This window comes from Triturus cristatus, chromosome 5_1 (assembly GCF_964204655.1).
Source record: "Triturus cristatus chromosome 5_1, aTriCri1.1, whole genome shotgun sequence".
NCBI classification, from domain to species: domain Eukaryota; kingdom Metazoa; phylum Chordata; class Amphibia; order Caudata; family Salamandridae; genus Triturus; species Triturus cristatus.
The window spans coordinates 39,986,012-40,007,798 of NC_140587.1; the positions used below are offsets into that span (position 1 = coordinate 39,986,012).

At 45.5% G+C, this 21,787-nt stretch overlaps 2 protein-coding genes across 2 annotated transcripts in view; both read left to right on the forward strand.

The window, feature by feature from the left end:
• LOC146830105 (uncharacterized) overlaps nucleotides 1-15,850 on the forward strand; it is a 131,033-nt gene extending 115,183 nt beyond the window's left edge. Inside the window, exon 4 of the mRNA XM_085604317.1 lies at nucleotides 9,782-15,850. Coding sequence (XP_085460443.1) covers nucleotides 9,782-9,849 — 68 coding nt within the window. The 3' untranslated portion in view covers nucleotides 9,850-15,850. The remainder of the gene's footprint in view (nucleotides 1-9,781) is intronic.
• Nucleotides 10,724-15,850, forward strand: LOC146830106 (uncharacterized). The gene has a single exon (XM_085604299.1). It carries the CDS (start codon nucleotides 10,724-10,726, stop codon nucleotides 12,701-12,703), a length of 1,980 nt encoding a protein of 659 aa, XP_085460425.1. The 3' UTR covers nucleotides 12,704-15,850.
• Nucleotides 15,851-21,787: the final 5,937 nt, after the last annotated feature.

Below are 21,787 nucleotides of genomic sequence, written 5' to 3' on the forward strand. Positions count from 1 at the left end.
ACTACAAACATAATAGGGAAGGACTTTAAAAGTGTGTTCTAGAGCTGCCTTAATGATCTGTGACTGATAATTGAACAAATGCAAAAAAGCAATATAAAAATAAATTACACCGCATTATATTTAAAGTCCTGTTTATAATGTGACCTGTGTTAAGAGTCAGGCTCAGCCAGGGTATCTTCATCGAGCGAGCAGGCAGGGCTGGAGGAAAGCAGATGGTGCTTTGCAGTTATGTTATGTTAATTGGGTCTTGTTAACCATAAGCTTTCGCCCTATCAGGGTCTCATGGCGCTGCTGCGAGAGTTCCAACAGATATTGACAGTGGTGTTAAGAGTGATAAGAACATCCATTTTATCAGTCCTTTTTTGAAAGGTCTGTGGCCGGTGCATGCCCGGAGATGTGTAGGGAGCTGGTTCCAGTTCTGAGGGGCGAGTTAAGAAAATGATCCTCAGCCATTTCGGATAGAGCGGGCCCTGTGGGGGAGCAACAAATGTTTTCCACCCGCCCGGAGACTCCTTATTGGCGTATACCATTCAAGTTTTATTTGTAATACTGTGGCCCATTTCCATGTAAAGACTTGTGTGTAAGGCAGATGAGTTTGAAACGTGTTTGTTTCCTTATTGGTAGCCAGTGTAGGTGTTTTAGGATGAGGTCGCACAGTCAACGTGGAGAAATATGAAGTACCAACCGTGCTGCAGTGTTTTGTGCCACCTGGAGTCTGGTATATAGCTCTTCATTCATGGAAGCCATTAAGGCGTTTCCATAGTCCAGCCGACTGATTATGAGTGCCTGGACTAGGGATTTCCTTGAACCCAGTGGAATCCACTGGAATATGTTTCATAGGGTGCGCATGATGCCATAGCAGGTGCCTGCTATATAGTTACGTGGTCCTTCATGGACAGTTTGTTGTCTACTATTGTTCCTAGATTCCTTACTGTTGCTTTTGGGATGGGGCTTGGACCGAGACTTGTTGGCCACCAGTCGTCCGACCAGAATTCATGTGATTTCCCGAATAGTACCACCTCTGTTTTACTTGCATTAAGTTGTAGGCAGTTCGTCTGCATCCATCTGGTAATATGATTCATGCAGTTTCTAAATCTTATTTTGGTGTCTGCAGACATGGGTCCCATGGTTATGATCAGCTATGTGTCATCTGCATATAAGATGACCTCAAATCTATATGATTTGATTACTTTTGCCAGCGGTGCAACATATACATTGAAAAGGGTGGGGAGGTGAATATTGCAGCGAGACACAGACCCTCCTCAGTGAAGCAGGCAGCTGGCTACTGTGGTGCACTCTCATCTGAGGGCCATGCCGCATGGCCCCGAGGGGCGTCATCCCCTCTCCCTGACAGCAGGCACCGCACACCTTGAAAAAGAAAACTGATTTGCCCATGTACACCAGCCAGTAAAGGTCAGTGGCACTACTCCAGATTCATGTAAGGGCATAGCTGCTGGAGTAATGATTCACTCTGGATAGAATGATTATCTTGTGACATGCCGACCAAGCGACATGGTACGGCCTCTTAAGCTGAAGCTGGATCTGCGCTTGAATCAATGCAGTCAGCCACGCCCCAGCCTTCGGCGTGCTGTGGTGATCATTCAGTTGCAGACTACTTGTAGTGTCCCATTTTATTTTATCATAATATAAACACAGACAGAGACTAAGGCCTGTATGCAGAGTGGGTCTCGGCTGTAGCGCAGAGTTCATAGCACTCTTTGCGCTGCTAATAATGCAGCTCCTCTTCACTGTCCTGGTCTGTGCCTTGCAGTGCACAAGTGGAGTCAAGGCATTAATAATGCATGAGTATGCATTTTAGTGCAGTGATGTGGACTACCACAATAACATTTGTTAGTTTAACCCCTCAAGCGTGAAACTTAGCAGGGCTGCTTCTGAGCACCATTGTAGCCTTAGTGCACCTCTGACCAGTCTGTGTTCCTGCCTCTGAGTGCCCTGCCCTCTGGTGCTCCTCTGAATCCCTGCAGCCTCAGTGCACCTCTGAGGTATTACACCTCCGGTGCTTCTTGGACCCCCTGCAGCCTCAGTGTTATGCTGAGCTCCCTACAGCCTCAGTGCTCCTCTGACCCCCTTGCAGCCTCAGTGCTCCTCTGATCTCCTGCATCCACAGTGCTCCTCTGAGCTCTTTGCAGCTTCAGGCTCCTCCAAGCTCTATGCAGCCTCAGTGCTCCTCTAAGCTCCCTGCAGCCTAAATGCTCTTCCGAGCTCCCCGCAGCCTCAATGCTCTTCCGAGCTCTCCGCAGCCTCAATGCTCTTCTAATCTCCCTGCAGCCTCTGTTCTCCTCTGAGCCCCCTGCAGCTTCAGTGCTCTTCCTAGCCCCCTGCACCCTCAGTGCTCCTCTGAGCCCCCTGCACCCTCAGTGCTCCTCTGAGCCCCCTGCAGCCTCAGTGCTCCTCTGAGCCCCTTGCAGCCTCAGTGCTCCTCTGAGCCCCCTGCAGCCTCAGTGCTCCTCTGAGCTCCCTGTAGCCTTGGGGCTCCTCTGAGCACTATGCATCCAGAGTACTCCTCTGAGCTCCCTACAGCCTTAGTGCTTCTCTGAGCCCCCTGCAACCTCAGTGATCCTCTGAGCCCCCTGCACCCTCAGTGCTCCTCTGAGCCCCCTGCACCCTCAGTGCTCCTCTGAGCCCCCTGCAGCCTCAGTGCTCTTCCTAGCCCCCTGCACCCTCAGTGCTCCTCTGAGCCCCCTGCACCCTCAGTGCTCCGTTGAGCCCCCTGCAGCCTCAGTGCTCCTCTGAGCTCCCTGTAGCCTTGGGACTCCTCTGAGCACTATGCAACCAGAGTACTCTTCTGAGCTCCCTACAGCCTTAGTGCTTCTCTGAGCCCCCTTCAGTCTCAGTGCTCCTCTGAGCTCCCTGCTCTCTCAGTGCTCCTATGAGCCCCAGACAACTTCCACGCAGCCTTTGTGTTCCTCTGAGCTCCCTGTAGCTTCAGTGCTCCTCTGAGCTCCCTGCAGCCTCAGTGCTCCTCTGAGCTCCCTGCAGCCTCAGTGCCCCTCTGAGCTCCCTGCAGCCTCAGTGGTCCTCTGAGCTCCCTGCAGCCTCAGTGCTCCTCTGAGCCCGCTGCAGCCTCCATCCTCCTCTGAGCTCCTGCAGCCTATGAGGCCCCTACATCCTCAGTGTCCCTCTGAGCTCCCTGCAGCCTCAGTGGTCCCCTGAGCACCCTGCAGTCTCAGTGCTCCTCTGAGCCCCCTGCAGCCTCAGTGCTCCTCTGTGCCCCCTCATCCTCAGTGTCACGCTGAGCTTCCTGCATCCTCAGTGCTCTTCTGACCTTTCTGCAGCCTCAATGCTCATCTAACCTCCCTGCAGCCTCAGTGCTTCTCTGAGTTCCCTGCAGCATTAGTGCTCCTATGAGGCCCAGACAACTCCCCCGCAGCCTCAGTGCTCCCCTGAACCACTGCAGACTCAGTGTTTCTTGTTTCCCTGCAGCCTCAGTGTGCCTCTTAGTGAATACAGCACCGGCACTCTTCTGAGCTCCCTGCAGCTTTTGTTCTCCTCTGAGCCTCTCTGCACCCTTGGCGCTCCTCTGAGCTGCCTGTAGCCTCAGGGCTCCTCTGAGCACTATGCAGCCAGAGTACTCCTCTGAGCTCCCTACAGCCTTAGTGCTTCTCTGAGCCCCCTGCAACCTCAGTGCTCCTCTGAGCTCCCTGCTGCCTCAGTGCTCCTATGAGCCCCAGACAACTCCCCCGCGGCCTCAGTGCTCCTCTGAGCTCCCTGTAGCTTCAGTGCTCCTCTGTGCTCCCTGCAGCCTCAGTGCTCCTCTGAGCTCCCTGCAGCCTCAGTGCTCCTCTGTGCTCCCTGCAGCCTCAGTGCTCCTCTGAGCTCCCTGCAGCCTCAGTGCTCATCTGAGCCCACTGCAGCCTCCGTGCTCCTCTGAGCTCCTGCAGCCTCTGAGGCCCCTACATCCTCAGTGTCCCTCTGAGCTCCCTGCAGCCTTAGTGGTCCTCTGAGCCCCCTGCATCCTCAGTGGCCCTCTGAGCCCCCTTGCATCCTCAGTGGTCCTCTGAGCCCCCTGCAGCCTCAGTGCTTCACTGACCCCCCTGCAGCCTCATTGAACTTCTGATCCCTGCGGTGCCAGTGCTTTTCTGACCTCTCTGCAAACTCAATTCTCCTCTGAGCCCCTGCAGCTTTGGCTCTCCTCTGAGCCCCCTACTGCCGCAGTGGTCCTACGAGCCCCCTGCAGCCTCAGTGCTTCTCTTAGCCCCTGCAGCCTAGGTGCTCCTCTGAGCTCCCGCTGCCTCAGTGCTCCTCCGATCCTCCTCCCGCAGCCTCAGTGCTCCTCTGATCATCCTCCTGCAGTCTGTGCTCCTCTGACCCCGCAGCCTCAGTGCTCCTCTGAGCTCCCTGCAGTCTCAGTGCTACTCTGAGGTCCTATAGCCTCAGTGCTCTTCTATAACTCCTGGTTCCTCAGTCATTTTGGGAACTGCGAAATAATCATGAAATTAGGTGAGGAGCATGATGACCACTATTTTTATCCTCTTGGCCTCTAAAAAGTCCTCCAGCAGAAATGATGTAATCTGATTGGCTGTACGTGCACACGTCACTATGTGGAGCTGTACAGGCATAATATTACAGAAGTGAATGTGTAACAGTGTCATTGGTGCTCTGAGTGTGCAGTCTGTGACTCTGTCACTTTCCAGTTTATTTTATCCTGCTTGCAGCTCAGTGATCACACCCAGAGCCGAGGATTGCTCAGGACTGTCATGGTAACACGTGATTTGTGGTACTGATCAGCCTGGCCTGCTCAATCTATGTGAGCTTCTCACAGGTGCTGCTCTAAGGCATATTTAAAAGCTTCCATCAGTCCTCATGGCAACCAGGGCTGGATTCGAGAACCACACAGTAAACAGCCATGACACACAACACCTATTAGCAGGGAGAAGAATACCTTAGAAGTTGCAACCCTCCCATGCTCCTCGAGCTATGTTCACAGCTCACATTCTGCAGGGCCCAGGTGCAACCCTTGCCTGTGATGAAAGATGAAGTTCATGGGGGCCAAGAAGTGGCAGATCGAGCTCACGAACAGCCATCACTTGTTCTCCTTTGCTGAGCCAGTTCCGTTTCCAAGTAACTGGCAACAGACGTGCATCCACTGCCGTCCACAGCAGGTCTTTCCAATCATTGTTTTTCTACCATGCATTAAATTCTCCCTGTAAAGGGTGGCTTCCATAAAGGAAAGTTGGTTCAGATATACCTACATATACCTACTCCCTGCTGACGAGAGGCTACTACCTCGAAACACGTGTCCAGGGATGGCTAACGCGACACTTACTTTCACTTAAAACTTTGGCACAGGCGTATTCGGCGACGCTACTTCATGGACCACAATGCCTTGGGGTAACACGCTGGTAGGACGAGCAGAGTGCGGCCAATCGGATTTTTGTTTGTATTCAGGCTCCCTTGAGCCGGTGGGGCTGACGAGCCCATGGATCAGCACCTGCGCGCCATGAGTGGTACTTTACCTGAGAATACTTTTTTGGCAGCCTACGCAGCAACTCTACACATATACCTACTCCCTGCTGACGAGAGGCAACTACCTCGAAACACGTGTCCAGGGATGGCTAACGCAACACTTACTTTCACTTATAACTTTGGCACAGGTGTATTCGCCGACGCTACTTCATGGACCACAATGCCTTGGGGTAACACGCTGGTAGGTCGAGCAGAGTGCGGCCAATCGGATTTTTGTTTGTATTCAGGCTCCCTTGAGCCGGTGGGGCTGACGAGCCCATGGATCAGCACCTGCGCGCCATGAGTGGTACTTTACCTGAGAATACTTTTTTGGCAGCCTACGCAGCAACCCTACACATATACCTACTCCCTGCTGACGAGAGGCAACTACCTCGAAACACGTGTCCAGGGATGGCTAACGCGACACTTACTTTCACTTAAAACTTTGGCACAGGCGTATTTGCCGACGCTACTTCATGGACCACAATTCCTTGGGGTAACACGCTGGTAGGACGAGCAGAGTGCGGCCAATCGGATTTTTGTTTCTATTCAGGCTCCCTTGAGCCGGTGGGGCTGACGAGCCCATGGATCAGCACCTGCGCGCCATGAGTGGTACTTTATCTGAGAATACTTTTTTGGCAGCCTACGCAGCAACCCTACACATATACCTACTCCCTGCTGACGAGAGGCAACTACCTCGAAACACGTGTCCAGGGATGGCTAATGCGACACTTACTTTCACTTATAACTTTGGCACAGGCGTATTCGCCGACGCTTCTTCATGGACCACAATGCCTTGGGGTAACATGCTGGTAGGACGAGCAGAGTGCGGCCAATCGGATTTTTGTTTGTATTCAGGCTCCCTTGAGCCGGTGGGGCTGACAAGCCCATGGATCAGCACCTGAGCGCCATGAGTGGTACTTTACCTGAGATACTTTTTTGGCAGCCAACGCAGCAACCCTACACATATACCTACTCCCTGCTGACGAGAGGCAACTACCTCGAAACACGTGTCCAGGGATGGCTAACGCGACACTTACTTTCACTTAAAACTTTGGCACAGGCGTATTCGCCGACGCTACTTCATGGACCACAATGCCTTGGGGTAACACGCTGGTAGGACGAGCAGAGTGCGGCCAATCGGATTTTTGTTTGTATTCAGGCTCCCTTGAGCCGGTGGGGCTGACGAGCCCATGGATCAGCACCTGCGCGCCATGAGTGGTACTTTACCTGAGAATAATTTTTTGGCAGCCTATGCAGCAACCCTACACATATACCTACTCCCTGCTGACAAGAGGCAACTACCTCGAAACACGTGTCCAGGGATGGCTAACGCGACACTTACTTTCACTTAAAACTTTGGCACAGGCGTATTCGCCGACGCTACTTCATGGACCACAATGCCTTGGGGTAACACGCTGGTAGGACGAGCAGAGTGCGGCCAATCGGATTTTTGTTTGTATTCAGGCTCCCTTGAGCCGGTGGGGCTGACGAGCCCATGGATCAGCACCTGCGCGCCATGAGTGGTACTTTACCTGAGAATACTTTTTTGGCAGCCTACGCAGCAACCCTACACATATACCTACTCCCTGCTGACGAGAGGCAAATACCTCGAAACACGTGTCCAGGGATGGCTAACGCGACACTTACTTTCACTTATAACTTTGGCACAGGCGTATTCACCGACGCTACTTCATGGACCACAATGCCTTGGGGTAACACGCTGGTAGGACGAGCAGAGTGCGGCCAATCGTATTTTTGTAAGAATTGAAACCGCTGAGCAAGAAAAACATTTAAATAGATAACATATGAATTTTATGCACATTTGCATTATGATTCAGAAAGTGTTTTTTGGTTAAATTGTTGGAAAAAACAACAAGGTTTTGCATACCGATGTCTATGAAATATATTACCTTTGTTTTTTCAGGCTTGGCAGTGACATTGTAAACTTTTCATCAAAATAAAAGGCCCCGCTTTTGTTGTTTACATGTTGAATGCCTGCCTATTGCACAAGCTGTGTGTACCCTATGCTGACTCTTGCAGTCTGAAATGCTGTGTCTTTTATGGTTGAAACTGTAAGAATATATATATATTTTTTTTATTTTGGATGTGGGGCTCAAACGTGTAAATCTGAATTTCAAGCAACACCACTTGCGTAGTGGACCTCGGAAGCCTGTGCCTTAAAAGGGAAAAGTAAATCTGCGTACACCAGAATCAAAAGCGTTGTTGCCATAAAATGTCATAATATGGGGCTCGCTTGTTATTTATTCTTCAATCCAAATTAACAATCTGTATTGTGCATTAGATATACAGACAAATAGAATAGGCTTCAAAGCTTGTTCCATAGAGAGCAGAATTGTTACATAACTGCCATCATATTTTTTCTGTAGGTGTTCCTTCTCAACACTATGATTGCATGTCTGAAGACAGCTTATGGTATTGTTGACTGCAAGTCCGATTTGGGGTGATGCGTTTATTGAGAGATTTGATGACAATATTCATTCATTTGTGAGAAAGTAGTTCAGTACTTGGAGTATTTGTTGTAAAGAATTATTAATAACCTATGCTTGTGTGATTTATGATTCACTGATGTGTGTCTTTTACTAGTAGTGGGTTAATAAATATAGAATATATTACTCCAGAGACCAGTTGTCTGTGCCTATTCTCTGTTGGTTGTTTTATGCTTCCTTACCCAGTTAGTCAATGAGAACAAGCAGAGACAGATTCTACTGCAAAATCTCTATATGGATTTTTTAAATGGCATGACACCCTCAAATCGCTGCTTTATAGGAGATAACTAACTTGCCTTAGGACATTGTAGGTCTGCAATGTTAAGAAACAGCTCCTTAGATTTAAAATACTACTAATTTGTTCAGAGAAGTAATCCAATATTGCTTGCATTATGGGAGTTTACTTCACAAAGTCAATAAGATTCTAAGGCGGTTCCAGTGGCGCTTCCAGGGATCTGGTATTTGGAGTCTGAGTTAGTGGAGGGACGGTTCACACACTCTACTAGTCCTAGAAGTTACTGGTTAATCTTGGGTGTACTAGTGCTGTAGCTGGGCTAGCAACCAGTTAAGTGTCATGTTAAGGGGCACACATTTTTTCAAAACTCAACAGTCTGATCAGTTCTGATCTCATTGGTGGAGACACCAACTGGATCGACTAGTTCACCAGTTGCAATCTGAAAAGTGTACTTCACATTTATCCTCTAACTGTGACATTAAACCTAAATATCTTGAGTGCAGACCCCGTTGCTTTCCTCCTCCCTCCTTCTCTGCCTTTCCCCTTCAAAATCACTCCTTCCTCATCCAGTTTCTCTGTCCTTTATAGTCCCTTTTATAGCCCTACCCTTTTTAATGTCTACGTATCATCATTGGCGAAAATCAGCGAAAAATGGGGAGTCGGTATCTGCTCTTACGCAGACGATACACAACTGTTGATTGCTCGTGATGGGCTCAAAGATACGAGGATTAGACTAACCAAATGCCTCTCGGAAATGGTGGCTTGGATGTCCGATCACTGTCTGAAACTGAATTCAGACAAATCTGAAATTATACTCTTTGGAGGAGCACAGTTAGTCTGGAATGAAACCTGGTGGCCCTCGTCACTGGTCAATGCACCCGCACCTAAACAGGCTGCAAACAACTTAGGCATTCTTGTTGGTAACGCACTAAACCACCGTCCAGGCCCTGCTCATTAGCAAATTGGACTATGGGAACGCACTGTTTGTGGGTATGGCAGACTACCTCTGCACTCGACTGCAGATGGTCCAGATTGCGGCAGCCAAACTGGTATGCAACAAAAACAAGTACAGTTCAGCGTAAGAATGCATGAGGACGCTCCACTGGCTCCCTGTGCGACAAAGGGCCAAATGTAAACTATTAGGCCATGCGTACAAAGTCCTACACCAGTTGGGCCCTAGAATTCTTCATGATAGAGTCGTCTTTTATGCACCCACATGGAAATTGAGGTCATGCCACTAGGCACTGGCAAAAACTAAGCGCATCAAGAAGAGCAGGGCTGGAGGTCGCTCCTTTTCACGTCTAGCAGCGACTCACTGGAATGAATTACCTCTAGAACTTAGGCTTCTTAATGACTACCTAATATTCAGGAAAAAATTAAAAACACATGTTTCCCAAGACCTGTTTAGTAACCTAGAGACCCTCTGTCAGAACTTTATCCTCACTTATAATGTGCCGTCCTTAGCACCGTGATATCCATACAGATGAATGATGTGCTGTATAAATATTAAAATAAAACAGTCCCTTTGATTTCATTCCCATCCTCACAGAGATGTGTTTTTCATTGACAGAATCAAAGAACCTGATGAAGAGACCTGCAGCACCCCAGCACCAGATAATCAACTGTACCAGTGTGTAGAGTCTGAGAAAACCCTCGGCTGGAGGTTGGACCTGGATACACACCCTACGATATATACCTTCAGGGAAAAACACAGACCTAGTTTGTGAACAATCTCATGCAGAGCTCATCTTTATGGACAGTTTTAAAAGATGCACACCAGAGATCATCTCTTTGAGTATACCGAGTGTGAAAACCTTTGGTTTACTTAGGACTCCCACAATTGTAATTCTAATCCGAAATTAGAGCAGTTAATCTGAATATCTTGAGGATGGGTCATACCATTGTAAGGAGTGTGTGAAAGGCGTGACCCCAGAACATTTCTGTTGAAATATCATAGAATGCTTACTGGGGAGAAAATCTAGCTGTATATGGAATGTGGATAAACATGCACTGAGAGTTCTTCTCTGTACAGGCATCACATAGTTCATTCTGAGGATAGGCCGTACCAGTGTACCGAATGTGGGAAAAGCTCCACTGAGCCAAAGAACCTGTTGAGAGACCAGAGAGTCCATACAGGTGCTGAGCGCTATAATTGTACAGAATGTGGGATTAGCTACACTGAGAATGGCACACTGGTAAAGCAACTGATAATCCATGCTGGTGAGAAACACTTTCACTGTAATGATTGTGAGAAAAACTTTGCTGAGAAGAAATCACTGTTGTCATATAGTCCATACTGGTTACAAACCATGTCACTGTACAGAAAGTGCAAAAAGATTCAATAGTGAAGCATAAAATAATATATGCTGGTGAGGAACCCAATCAGTGTACCGAATGTGAGAACATCTTTACTTGGAATAGCATAGATCAGATTCATCAGAGTACCCATACTTGTTAGAAGTGCTGTCACTGTACAAAATTTAGGAATTGCTTCAGTGAGAACGGCACACTGATGATGCATCAGACAAGCCATTCCACCAATAAACTCTATCAGTATACAGAATGTAGGCAAAGCTTCATTAAGACAAACAGTTTTTTGCAACACCAGATAGTCCATACTGGAGAGAAACCCTTCCACTGCACAGAATGTGGAAAAAGGTTTACTCTGAAGGTTACGCTGTTGAGGCATCAGAAAATCCACACTGGTGAGAAACCCTATCAGTGTACAGAAGGCGGAAAAAGCTTTACTCAGAAGGGTAAGCTGTTGAAGCATCAGAGAATCCATACTGGTGAGAAACCCTATCATTGCACAGAATGCAGGAAAAGCTTTACTGTGAAAAGCCATTTGTTGAAACATCACAGAATCCACACTGGTGAGAAACCCTATTGCACAGAATGCGGGAAAAGCTTTACTATGAAAAGCAATTTGTTAATACATCAGAGAATCCACACTGGTGAGAAACCCTATCAGTGTACAGAATGCGGAAAAAGCTTTACTCAGAAGGGTACGCTGTTGAAGCATCAGAGAATCCATACTGGTAAAAAACCCTATCAGTGTACAGAATGTGGGAAAAGCTTTACTATGAAAAGCAATTTGTTGAAGCATCAGAGAATCCACACTGGTGAGAAACCCTATCAGTGTACAGAATGCTCGAAAAGCTTTACTGAAAAGGGTACGCTGTTGAACCATCAGAGACTCCATACTGGTGAGAAACCCTATCAGTGTACAGAATGCTGGAAAAGCTTTACTGTGAAGGGTACGCTGTTGAGCCATCAGAGAATCCATTCTGGTGAGAAACCCTATGAGTGTACAGAATGCGTGAAAAGCTTTACTGGGAAGGGTAGGCTGTTGAGCCATCAGAGAATCCATACTGGTGAGAAACCCTATCATTGCACAGAATGCGGGAAGAGCTTTACTGTGAAAAGCAATTTGTTGAAGCATCAAATACTCCACACTACTAAGAAACCCTATCAGTGTACAGAAAGCAGGAGAAGCTTTACTGAGAAGAGCACATTGTTGAAGCATCAGAGAGTCCATTCTGGTGAGAAACCCTATCCAAGTACAGAACGTGGGAAAAGCATTACTGTGAAAAGCAATTTGTTGAAGCATCAGAGAATCTACACTGGTGAGAAACCATATCAGTGTACAGTATGCGGAAAAAGCTTTACTCGGAATGGTACGCTTTTCACCCATCAGAGAATCCATACTGGTGAGAAACCCTATCAGTGTAGAGAATGCATGAAAAGCTTTACTGAAAAGGGTACGCTGTTGAACCATCAGAGAATCCACACTGGTGAGAAACCCTATCAGTGTATAGAATGCGGAAAAAGCTTTACTCAGAAGTGTACGCTGTTGAAGCATGAGAGAATCCATACTGGTGAAAAACCCTATCAGTGTACAGAATGTGGGAAAAGCTTTACTATGAAAAGCCATTTGTTGAACCATCAGAGAATCCACACTGGTGAGAAACCCTATCAGTGTACAGAATGCTGGAAAAGCTTTACTGAAAAGGGTACGCTGTTGAACCATCAGAGAATCCATACTGGGGAAAAACCCTATCAGTGTACAGAATGTGGGAAAAGCTTTACTATGAAAAGCCATTTGTTGCAGCATCTGAGAATCCACACTGGTGAGAAACCCTATCAGTGTACAGAATGCTTGAAAAGCTTTACTGAAAAGGGTACGCTGTTGAACCATCAGAGAATCCACACTGGTGAGAAACCCTATCAGTGTACAGAATGCTGGAAAAGCTTTACTGTGAACGGTACGCTGTTGAGCCATCAGAGAATCCATTCTGGTGAGAAACCCTATGAGTGTACAGAATGCATGAAAAGCTTTACTGGGAAGGGTAGTCTGTTGAGCCATCAGAGAATTCATACTGGTGAGAAACCCTATCATTGCACAGAATGCGGAAAGTACTTTACTTTGAAAAGCAATTTGTTGAAGCATAAAATACTCCACACTAGTGAGAAACCCTATCAGTGTACATAATGCAGGAAAAGCTTTACTGAGAAGAGCACATTGTTAAAGCATCGGAGAGTCGATCCTGGTGAGAAACCCTATCAGTGTACAGAATGCGGGAAAAGCATTACTGAGAAGGGTACCCTCCTGAGCCATCAGAGAATCCATTCTGATGAGAAACCCTTTCAGTGAACAGATTGCGGGAAAAGCTTTACTGTGAAAAGCAATTTTGTGAAGCATCAAATACTCCACACAAGTGAGAAACCCTATCAGGGTATAGAATGCAGGAAAAGCCTTACTGAGAAGAGCACATTGTTGAAGCATCGGAGAGTCCATTCTGGTGAGAAACCCTATCAGTGTACAGAATGTAGGAAAAGCATTACTGTGAAAAGCAATTTGTTGAAGCATCAGAGAATCTACACTGGTGAGAAACCATATCAGTGTACAGAAGGCGAAGAAAGCTTTACTCAGAATGGTACGCTTTTCACCCATCAGAGAATCCATACTGGTGAGAAACCCTATCAGTGTACAGAATGCATGAAAAGCTTTACTGAGAAGGGTACCCTGCTGAGCCATCAGAGAATCCACACTGGTGAGAAACCCTATCAGTGTACAGAATGCGGGAAAAGCTTGACTGTAAAGGGTAGGCTGTTAAAGCGTCAAAGAATCCATACTGGTGGGAAACCGCATCGGTGTACTGAATGTATGAGAGGCTTCACTAAGCAGAAAGCTATCTTAAGACATCAAATAACCCACACTGGTGAGAAACCGCATCTATGCACACAATGTAGGGAAAGCTTTACTCATAAGAAATCACTCTCAGAGAATCCATACTGATGAGAAACCTTTTCATTGTTAAGAATTTAGGAAAAACTTCACTTAGATACCCTTAATAAAGGCAATTCATTGTGGCAAACATGAGAAAAGCTTCACAAGAATGCAGATATTGTAAAATAATCTGAGAATCCGTTCATTGTAGAAAACTCATAGGTTAGAATGTGGAATACTAGTGAAGCAAGAGGACTAGAAATATATCAGCATTTGGGAGATAGAATGGATACAAAATCTAATCCAGAAGACCAATTCAAAATACAAGTCCTCTCTTTCTCCTTACTTATTCTAATATTTTTAGAATTTCTTCATAATATAAACATTGCCATCTTGCCCTGCACAAGGGTACATGACTGGTAAATATAAATGTGTGCGGAATTGTTGAAAGTATAAAGGTAAAGATCATCATCGCCATGGTGTCCGATCAAGAGCTTTTTTAAAGTCAGTATTACCCCATTCACTCACTTTCTAAGATTCCCTCCCCATGACAACTGTTTGTCCTTTTTTTAAATACTACTTGTTTCATAAATTCATATGCACATATGTAGACACACACCTGTGAAAATAAATGTGCAATAACACATTATTTGCAACAACAAAGCAAAAATCAAACATTTCTTACTATGACAAAATTCCATGTTATAGTGTCAATGCAATGTGGCTGACATGGGACTAATTCCCATTAGAAAACATCATGGCGTATGGAGATCCGTAACATGAAATATGCTGTTTATTATCATTGTTTTTTTAAGACTTATTTTTATTTTAGGAGTAGGTGAAATTCTATACTGTTTGGGTATTTGTTGCAAAGGAACAAAAGCAATGTTTAATTATGTAATTAAGTGTGAGACACTCTTTTTGCAAGCTCCCCCGTATACTTTTTGCCCTACTGTTGCTGGAGTTAGTGCTGTGTAATGACTCTGTAGGGCCTGTGGACCCTGCATTCCAGGCCTCGGTGCATGTACTCTAACCCTTAAAAGTGTATGTTTAATTGGCTTATCTCAAATTGGCATAAGTTTACTACTACATTGATCTCTATTGTATGACACCCGATGTACCCGGGGTCTATACATTGAGTGTTCCTCATGGACTGCAATACTTATTGTGCCACCGCAAGTGTGACAGGTGTATCATATCTCCCGCACTGCCATTGCAGGCTGGCAGAGTAGCATTAAAACTGCTAACTCGACTGTGCCATTTCAACCTGTGGCAAAGCCAAAACCTTCATTTTTAATATTTGTAAGTCACACCTACGGTAGGACTAACGAGCCTCAAAGGCAGGGTGCATTATATTAAATAGAAAGATATCAGTTATGTTTTACATGTCCTGAAAGCAAAATCCCAGCATTGTCGTTTTCACTGTATTAAGACTGGTACCCCCATTGGTTAGTGTGAAGTTACACACTGACAACTCAGTATTTCTAACTTCCAAATGGGACTGCTAAAGTTGAAGCTTTAAGGTATCAAATCAATCTGCATTAAATCTAACTTGATGCGCAAGTTGAGTTTAATGTAACTATTTTATAAATTGCAATTTTTGAAAATTGTCAATCTGTTGCCTAAAACTTTCCAGTAACCGTCTTTGGTTGCACACAACTGCTGTCCTCGAGATAGCCTGCTGCCCTCCTAGGGAGAGGTGAGAACAACTCTCTGGAAGGGGGAACTAAGGACCTGCCCAGGGGAAGAGCTGTGATCTTCTGGCAGGACGGCCTGAGGGGGTGTGAGCCCAGAAGGCGTGTTGGGTGTTTCTTGCATGGCCCATTGGTGCTTTCCCTATTTTAGCCTCACTGTGCACGTTTTAGGACGCTTTTCTTTTGCACACGTTACTACATAACACGCTTGCCTTTGTCCCACATTGTATTTTCACACAGAACCTGCACATGTTTTTGTATTTTATTATTTTCCTGAGATTTAGTCTGAACACACTAGACAAGGTCAAACAACAAGGCCCCTTGTTATTCTCTCTGGTCTGTCACTAGCACATAGACATAGCAAGAGAATGCAACTGCTGTTTGTGAGCACACATATCTTGTCCTATAACTGAGGACAGGGGTTCTGAAGCAAAGGTCCTGAAGCAGGAGTGCTGCGTCAGCTGAGATGTAGAACATCCACCTATGTGTGCTAAGATACGGGTCCGCCACTTATCCCAGAGATCTATTATATATAATCATTTAGCTTCAGTAGAAAGGAGGAGGTAGGCTAAACTGTCTTATAACATGGCAGACCTTTTGATGGTATATGGTTTGTTAACCATGCTAATTATATTTTTGGTATGCATTCATTGTCTAATTGTAGCACAATACTGCATCTTAGAGCACAACAGCTCAAATAATTATTATAAACTTACTTCGTGTCTTTATCTTATTGTTGACAAGTATGAGTGAGAGAGCGAAACAGTGTGTCCTGTTACCACGCTCCCTGAGAGGGTTGAGTGTGTTGTGTTCTTGAGTTACTTGTTTCACTGTTTCCTCCACCTGTGAAGGGCAATTGGTAGTCACATTAGGAAGGGGTTGCTCTTATGTTTAGACAAACAAGCTGGTTTCTTGGGTAAAGAGGGAAAAGCCGTTGTCAAACTGTTTTTTCAAGGTAGCCCCCAGGTAGCCACACCTATTCGATGAGCTAGAGCCCTCCACACACAGAAAGGTCTAGCCATGTTGGGAGTCGGCAAAATGGTGTACGCTGGGATGTTTAAATGCCACATGTAAGAAATTGTTTTTTGTGTTTAGTGGGGTGTTAACCCTTCTCAAGCAACAACCACAATCCTTGTCAGGTGAACCAGAAAAGGTCACAGACTTACCTGTGCTTACCCCTCTGGTAGTGTGGCACAAAAGCTGTCAGGCCTAATTTAGAGGCACTTTGTTGGGTATTTATGCTGCACACAAACAGTTATCAAGTGGAAACACAATGCAAGAAACATCCCACACAATAAATAGAATAATGTTTAATAAGTAAAATGACTCAAACACAAAGTAAATTGAAGCAGTAGAACTGGAGTTATGAATTTTCAACGTTTAAGGTGGAAAATAACCCCAAAAAGAACTAAGCGCCCACGACTGGTGTCTAGACGCACAAGACCAGGGTGATGGAGCAGTGTTCGGCTACATGGAGTGGATTGGGCCCGGTGCTGGCTTACCTTCAGATCTAGAAGAAAATGTTTCTGAGACGGCAAAGTTCAGCGGGGTAAGGCAGCTGGTGTACTCCTAGGTGCCTTGCCCCACATCGTCGTTAGGGAGCAGCTTGACAAAGTCGCGGTGAAGATTTCTACGTTCTGACTTTGTCAATTTTTTAGAAGTCGAAAATCTCTAGATTGATAAAGCTGCAGACTGTAGCTGACGAGGACAACACAAGGCCAGATACCCCTTCTAAGAGGGGCAGCTGAACAGGATTTGCTGCTGCAAAAAATGTAGGCGGAGCTACTGCAAAATCAGGCTGACAGGCGATGCACCTCGAACAGTTCGGCAAGCAGGTAGGTGCCAGTCTCCAGTTAGTTCTCGGGTCACTTTTTGGGTGGAAAATTTCGTAGTCCCAAGTTTTAGGGTTAGGCTGGTACAGAACCTTTAGCACCATTTCCAAGGATCCAGGACTGGTTGGAGACCACTTAGGATCCGTACTCCATTCAGGCAAGGTCCAGATGCCGGTTCAAGGTTGTTGTGTCCCTGTAGCTCAGAACAGAAGGCCAACCAGCTAGTCCTTGGGGGTCTCTCTAGTAATCCTATGTTCAAACAGCAAGGTAGTAAACTGAATAGTGGGTCTGAGTGTCCAATATTTTTCAATTCAATTCAGTTTTATTGTTTGATTAGTTAAAATCATTACAATTCCCCTTTCCCGATGTACCAGAAATCATGATAAAAATTACATTACGATTATAAAAGGTGCAATTGCTTTACGTTAAAAATTTATTTACAAAAATTCCTACATACGGAGACATTCTCATAGCTGCCTATTTTGCGGCGGAGTTACACTCCGGTGGGGGGTACAATTTAAACTTAAACAGTATAAATAAAAATATGGGGACCCCTCGAAAGAGAGAAGTGTTTTGATGCTGCCCCAGTGTTCAAGATTTTAATGGTCTTTGCTGCCTATTTGCAGCCGGCAACTGGACGTAGCTTACTGTCCGATTAATTATTATGATGGATTGACTACAAGGGGATAACTACAATCCAGGTTGCTCGCAGTCAGCTTGATGTAAAAGTCTTCTGACCGTTGTCATATATTTGACACCCCGGCAGGCCAAGATAATGGACGCGCCCTCCAGCCAGCGTATTACTGCTTGCCTGCTCGAGCGAATGTCCAGGACGTTAAAAATGAATTTTAAGCACTGTCTCCTTTGGGGCAGAACAGCTGGGCAGGCACATAATAAGTGGATTAAAGATTCTGATTTATAACCATATAGTCGACAGTTCTCGGATAGAAAAGGCTTTTTCCAGATTGGATACAGGTCTTTTGAGTCGTGCACACCCATTCTGCAGTTTGTAAAACTCTTTTTTAGCTGCAAGCTAAAGTGAGCAGATAAATAAGCTTGAGGCCTTAAAGTTTTGTACGAGTTGATGACCGTCCACCCATGCCGGCGCTTAGTGAGATCTTTTTTGTCAGCCAGCAAAGATTTCCTTTTTGCTGCAGCATTTGCAGCTTTGCTGAAACTTTCTTTGTCATTCCCGTTTGCCCATGCGGTTTGTAATTCCAGCACATCCAGAGATGTTTTCAGGAAGCTGCCCCATGAGATCGGTATTTCAGAGTTCATCTGGTCCCTAATTTCGTCCCAGCATAATCTGTCCATAGAGTCTGGGTTAGAAGAGCGAAATTTATGACACAGTTTGACAAAACCGCTCATTCCCCGAAATTTTTGATGCTGAAGACCGAATTCCAGACGGACCTGAGAGGGAGATGCAGATTTTGGCAGCTCGAAGACGGCCTTGTAAATCCTTGACTGGAGGTCGTTTAGTAAGTTCGCTTCCTTACCGCACCAGGTAGCTAAACCATACGATAAACTGGGCTGAATTTGTGCGGCCATAATTTTTAGCAAATTAATGTAAATCGGGCAATCGATTTTGTTACGTAGAAGCCTGTACGCGTAAATTAATGAGTGGGCTTTAGCTTTGAGAGCCAGTTTATGATCTTTATAGGAGGCATTTTGCCCAATTATTACGCCGAGATATTTGTATGAGCGCTGTTCTTCCACTGTTGCCCCGTTAGCCGACCATTTAAATTTAGCTTTTTTATGATCCACTAAACAAATGATTTTTGTTTTTTCTTTATTTAACTCAAGTTGTTCCTGCTCCAGGTAGGTTGCTAGATTATTTATAGATCTCTGTAAGCCGATTGGGGTTTGGTTCAGCAATACAATTTCGTCTGCGTATTGTAAAATGGCGACTGACTCGTTGGCCATATTAGGTAGATGGCAATCAGCTTTTTCAAGGTGCGGTGCGATGTCTGAAAGAAACAAATTAAAAAGACTAGGAGCTAGAACGCATCCTTGTTTCAGGCCTCTCTGCGTGTGGATACTTGGGGTTGTACTGTATCCGTCGCCCAACTTAACTCTGGCCCAGGTACCCGAGTATAAGGTGGTTATGGCGTTAAGCATTATACTTGGCAAACCCCAAGACTTGAGTTTCTTCCAAAGATGACCCCTGTTTACTCGATCAAAGGCCGATTTAATGTCCACAAAGCATGCGAATAATCGCGATTTCTTTTTGTGCGCTTTTTCAATTAAAAGTGCTAGAATCGTCAAGTTAGTTAAGGTGCCCATCCCTTGCCTGAAGCCCGTCTGGAACTTGGGGATTTTGTTCTTCTCCTCCATCCAATCTTGAAGCTGGACCAGCAGGCAAGAAGCATAGAGCTTGGCTTCCACGTCTATCAACGAGATCAATCTATAACTGCCTAGTTTGCGGTGGTCACCCTTTTTAAATATGGGGTGGATAATGTTCCCTTTCCAGGAAACCGGGACATTAGCTCGTATATAGATCTCGTTGAAGACAGGGGTAAGATGGACGGACCAAAAGGCTGGATCGCTCTTAAAAATAGCGTTTGGAAGGCCATTTGGACCTGCCGCTCCCTCGGTCTTGAGTTTTAATATAAAACCTCTTAACTCCTTTGCGTTGGTTAGTTCTTGGCTAAGTGCCTCTGAACTTACTGCGTTGCCTTCCGAATAATCCAGGTCGGGAGCTGATTGTTTTACCTCTTGATCAAGATGCTGCCCGCTTAGCTCTTCTGCGGCGCCTGTTACTATGTTGCTGTACAGGGTTTTCACGTGGTGAACCCACGTTTCTTGACCGATTCCCGCTTCTTGCTGTAATATTGTGCCCGATGACAATTTATTTATAATGCCCCAGAAGTCGCTACTATTGGTCTTTTTACTTGCGTTCAATAAGTTTATCCAGATACCCCTCTTGTGCGCTAATTTTGCGCACCTCAAGTTCATCCTGTAGTTGCTCCTCAGTTGGCACAGCTTACGTTTTTCTGTTTTCCTACCCATTTTTACTGCTCGTAATTGTGATCGCACCTCTCGTGCAAGACCTCTTTTTTGTTCTCTTAGCTCGTAATTGAACCAGGGCTCTCTTTTGATGACTGTCCTTGAGGAGCGACCCCTCGTAGCTGGGAATCTGTGGACTAATGACTCGACCAGCTTTTCCCAGATTTTAACACAGCCGATTTCTGTTTGCATTGCCTGATTGCCCAAAAATTCCCTAGATGTCTCCTGTATAATTTGTGGGAACCCTCCCAGCTATTTAAGTTTTCGAAGATTGAACTTTTCTCGGTAATGCACTATAGACTTGATTTTTTTGGGCGCACTTTGCTTTGATGTTCATTCTTACAATAAGAGGAAGGTGATCACTTTCGACGCGTGATATAGCTTTAAAGGTATCGACTTGCGAGAGCAGATTATTACTTAAGATGACAAAGTCGATCGTTGAAGCAACTTTTCCACTCAGAAATGTGACTGCCGCTGGGATATCACCCGGAATTTTCCCATTCAGGATTGTCAGGCCGAGAGATTCAAGTTGTTTCATTAGCATTCTAGCTCCCTGTTTATCCTGCCTTTTACTTTCATGCAAAGTACTGGCTATTAAATTGCAATTGAAGTCACCCGAGATAATCATTTGGCAGTACTGATGGCTTTTCTGCAATGCTTTTATTACATTTGTTACTGTAGTGTATTTTTCGTTCTGTTTTTTCCTTTCAGGATGGATGTAAACGTTAATTACTAAAAGTTGCCACTTACATTCTTCGGGCGAGTGTCTACCTCTTAGTTTGGTCACTTGGACCCATGCGGCCCCCGTATCCAATTCTTCGGTTGACCAATCCAATTTTTGGTTTACGAAGGTTGAAAGACCCCCTCTTGGGTGCCCAAAGCTTGAGAATCTTTCAGCCAGGATGTGGAATTCTATAAATCCTGGGATGGAAATTGGTGACATATTCCAGGTTTCCTGAAGCTGGATGATATCTTGATGAGTAAGAAAAGTTAATGTTTCGTGGTCCTTCCCCATATCTTTAAAGCCGTGGACATTCCATGAACAAAACGCAATGTTAACTGAACTGACTTCTTCCGAGCTGGGGACCGGCCTCCATTCTCCTGTTAAGTTTTTCCTTCCTTCATTAGGTATGCTTATTGTTTAATGTTTTTGGCACCCAGGACCAATCCCTCATCTCCAGAGAAGGTCCCGCCGGGTTTCTTATGCTTCCTGTTATGTTTGACCTGTCCTCATTGAATGGCGTGGCGGGAGAATTTGAACGTGCACCTCGCACGCATGTGTTAATATTTTTCGCCGGTATGTCCCAGTCTTTTGTATTTTTAAGGAGGGGATGCGGATATCTTGGACATTTATAAGTTTTCAGCGTAATTCCTCATGCTCCGAACCTTGTACTCATTGAGTGTATTCTATCCACCAGGTCCTTTGAGGACCAGGTAGTCAGGGTCTCTTCAACTCCCGTCCTTAGACTTTGTTTAAATTCAACGGCTATTAGATCTCGGGAATTAATTCCTTTTAATTCTGGGATTTCTTTAAATCGCCTCAACAGGTTCCCTCTGTTTAATGTGTCTTGTATTCCGTTGGTCTTATATTCTGGAACAAATAGCAGTTTCGATTCAAACCCCTCTGATTGATTTTGGACGCTGAAGCAGGAATATGGGTTTTCTTTACAACCAGTCTCTGATGTTGTTATTAGTGGCGAGCCATTTAAGGAACGTAATTCGCAGTCCTTCAGGACAGCTTTTTCCTCCGCCATTATCCGTTCCATCGGGCCGGATTTGCTAATTATGTTATTCCCTGTTTGCACCGGCCCGGA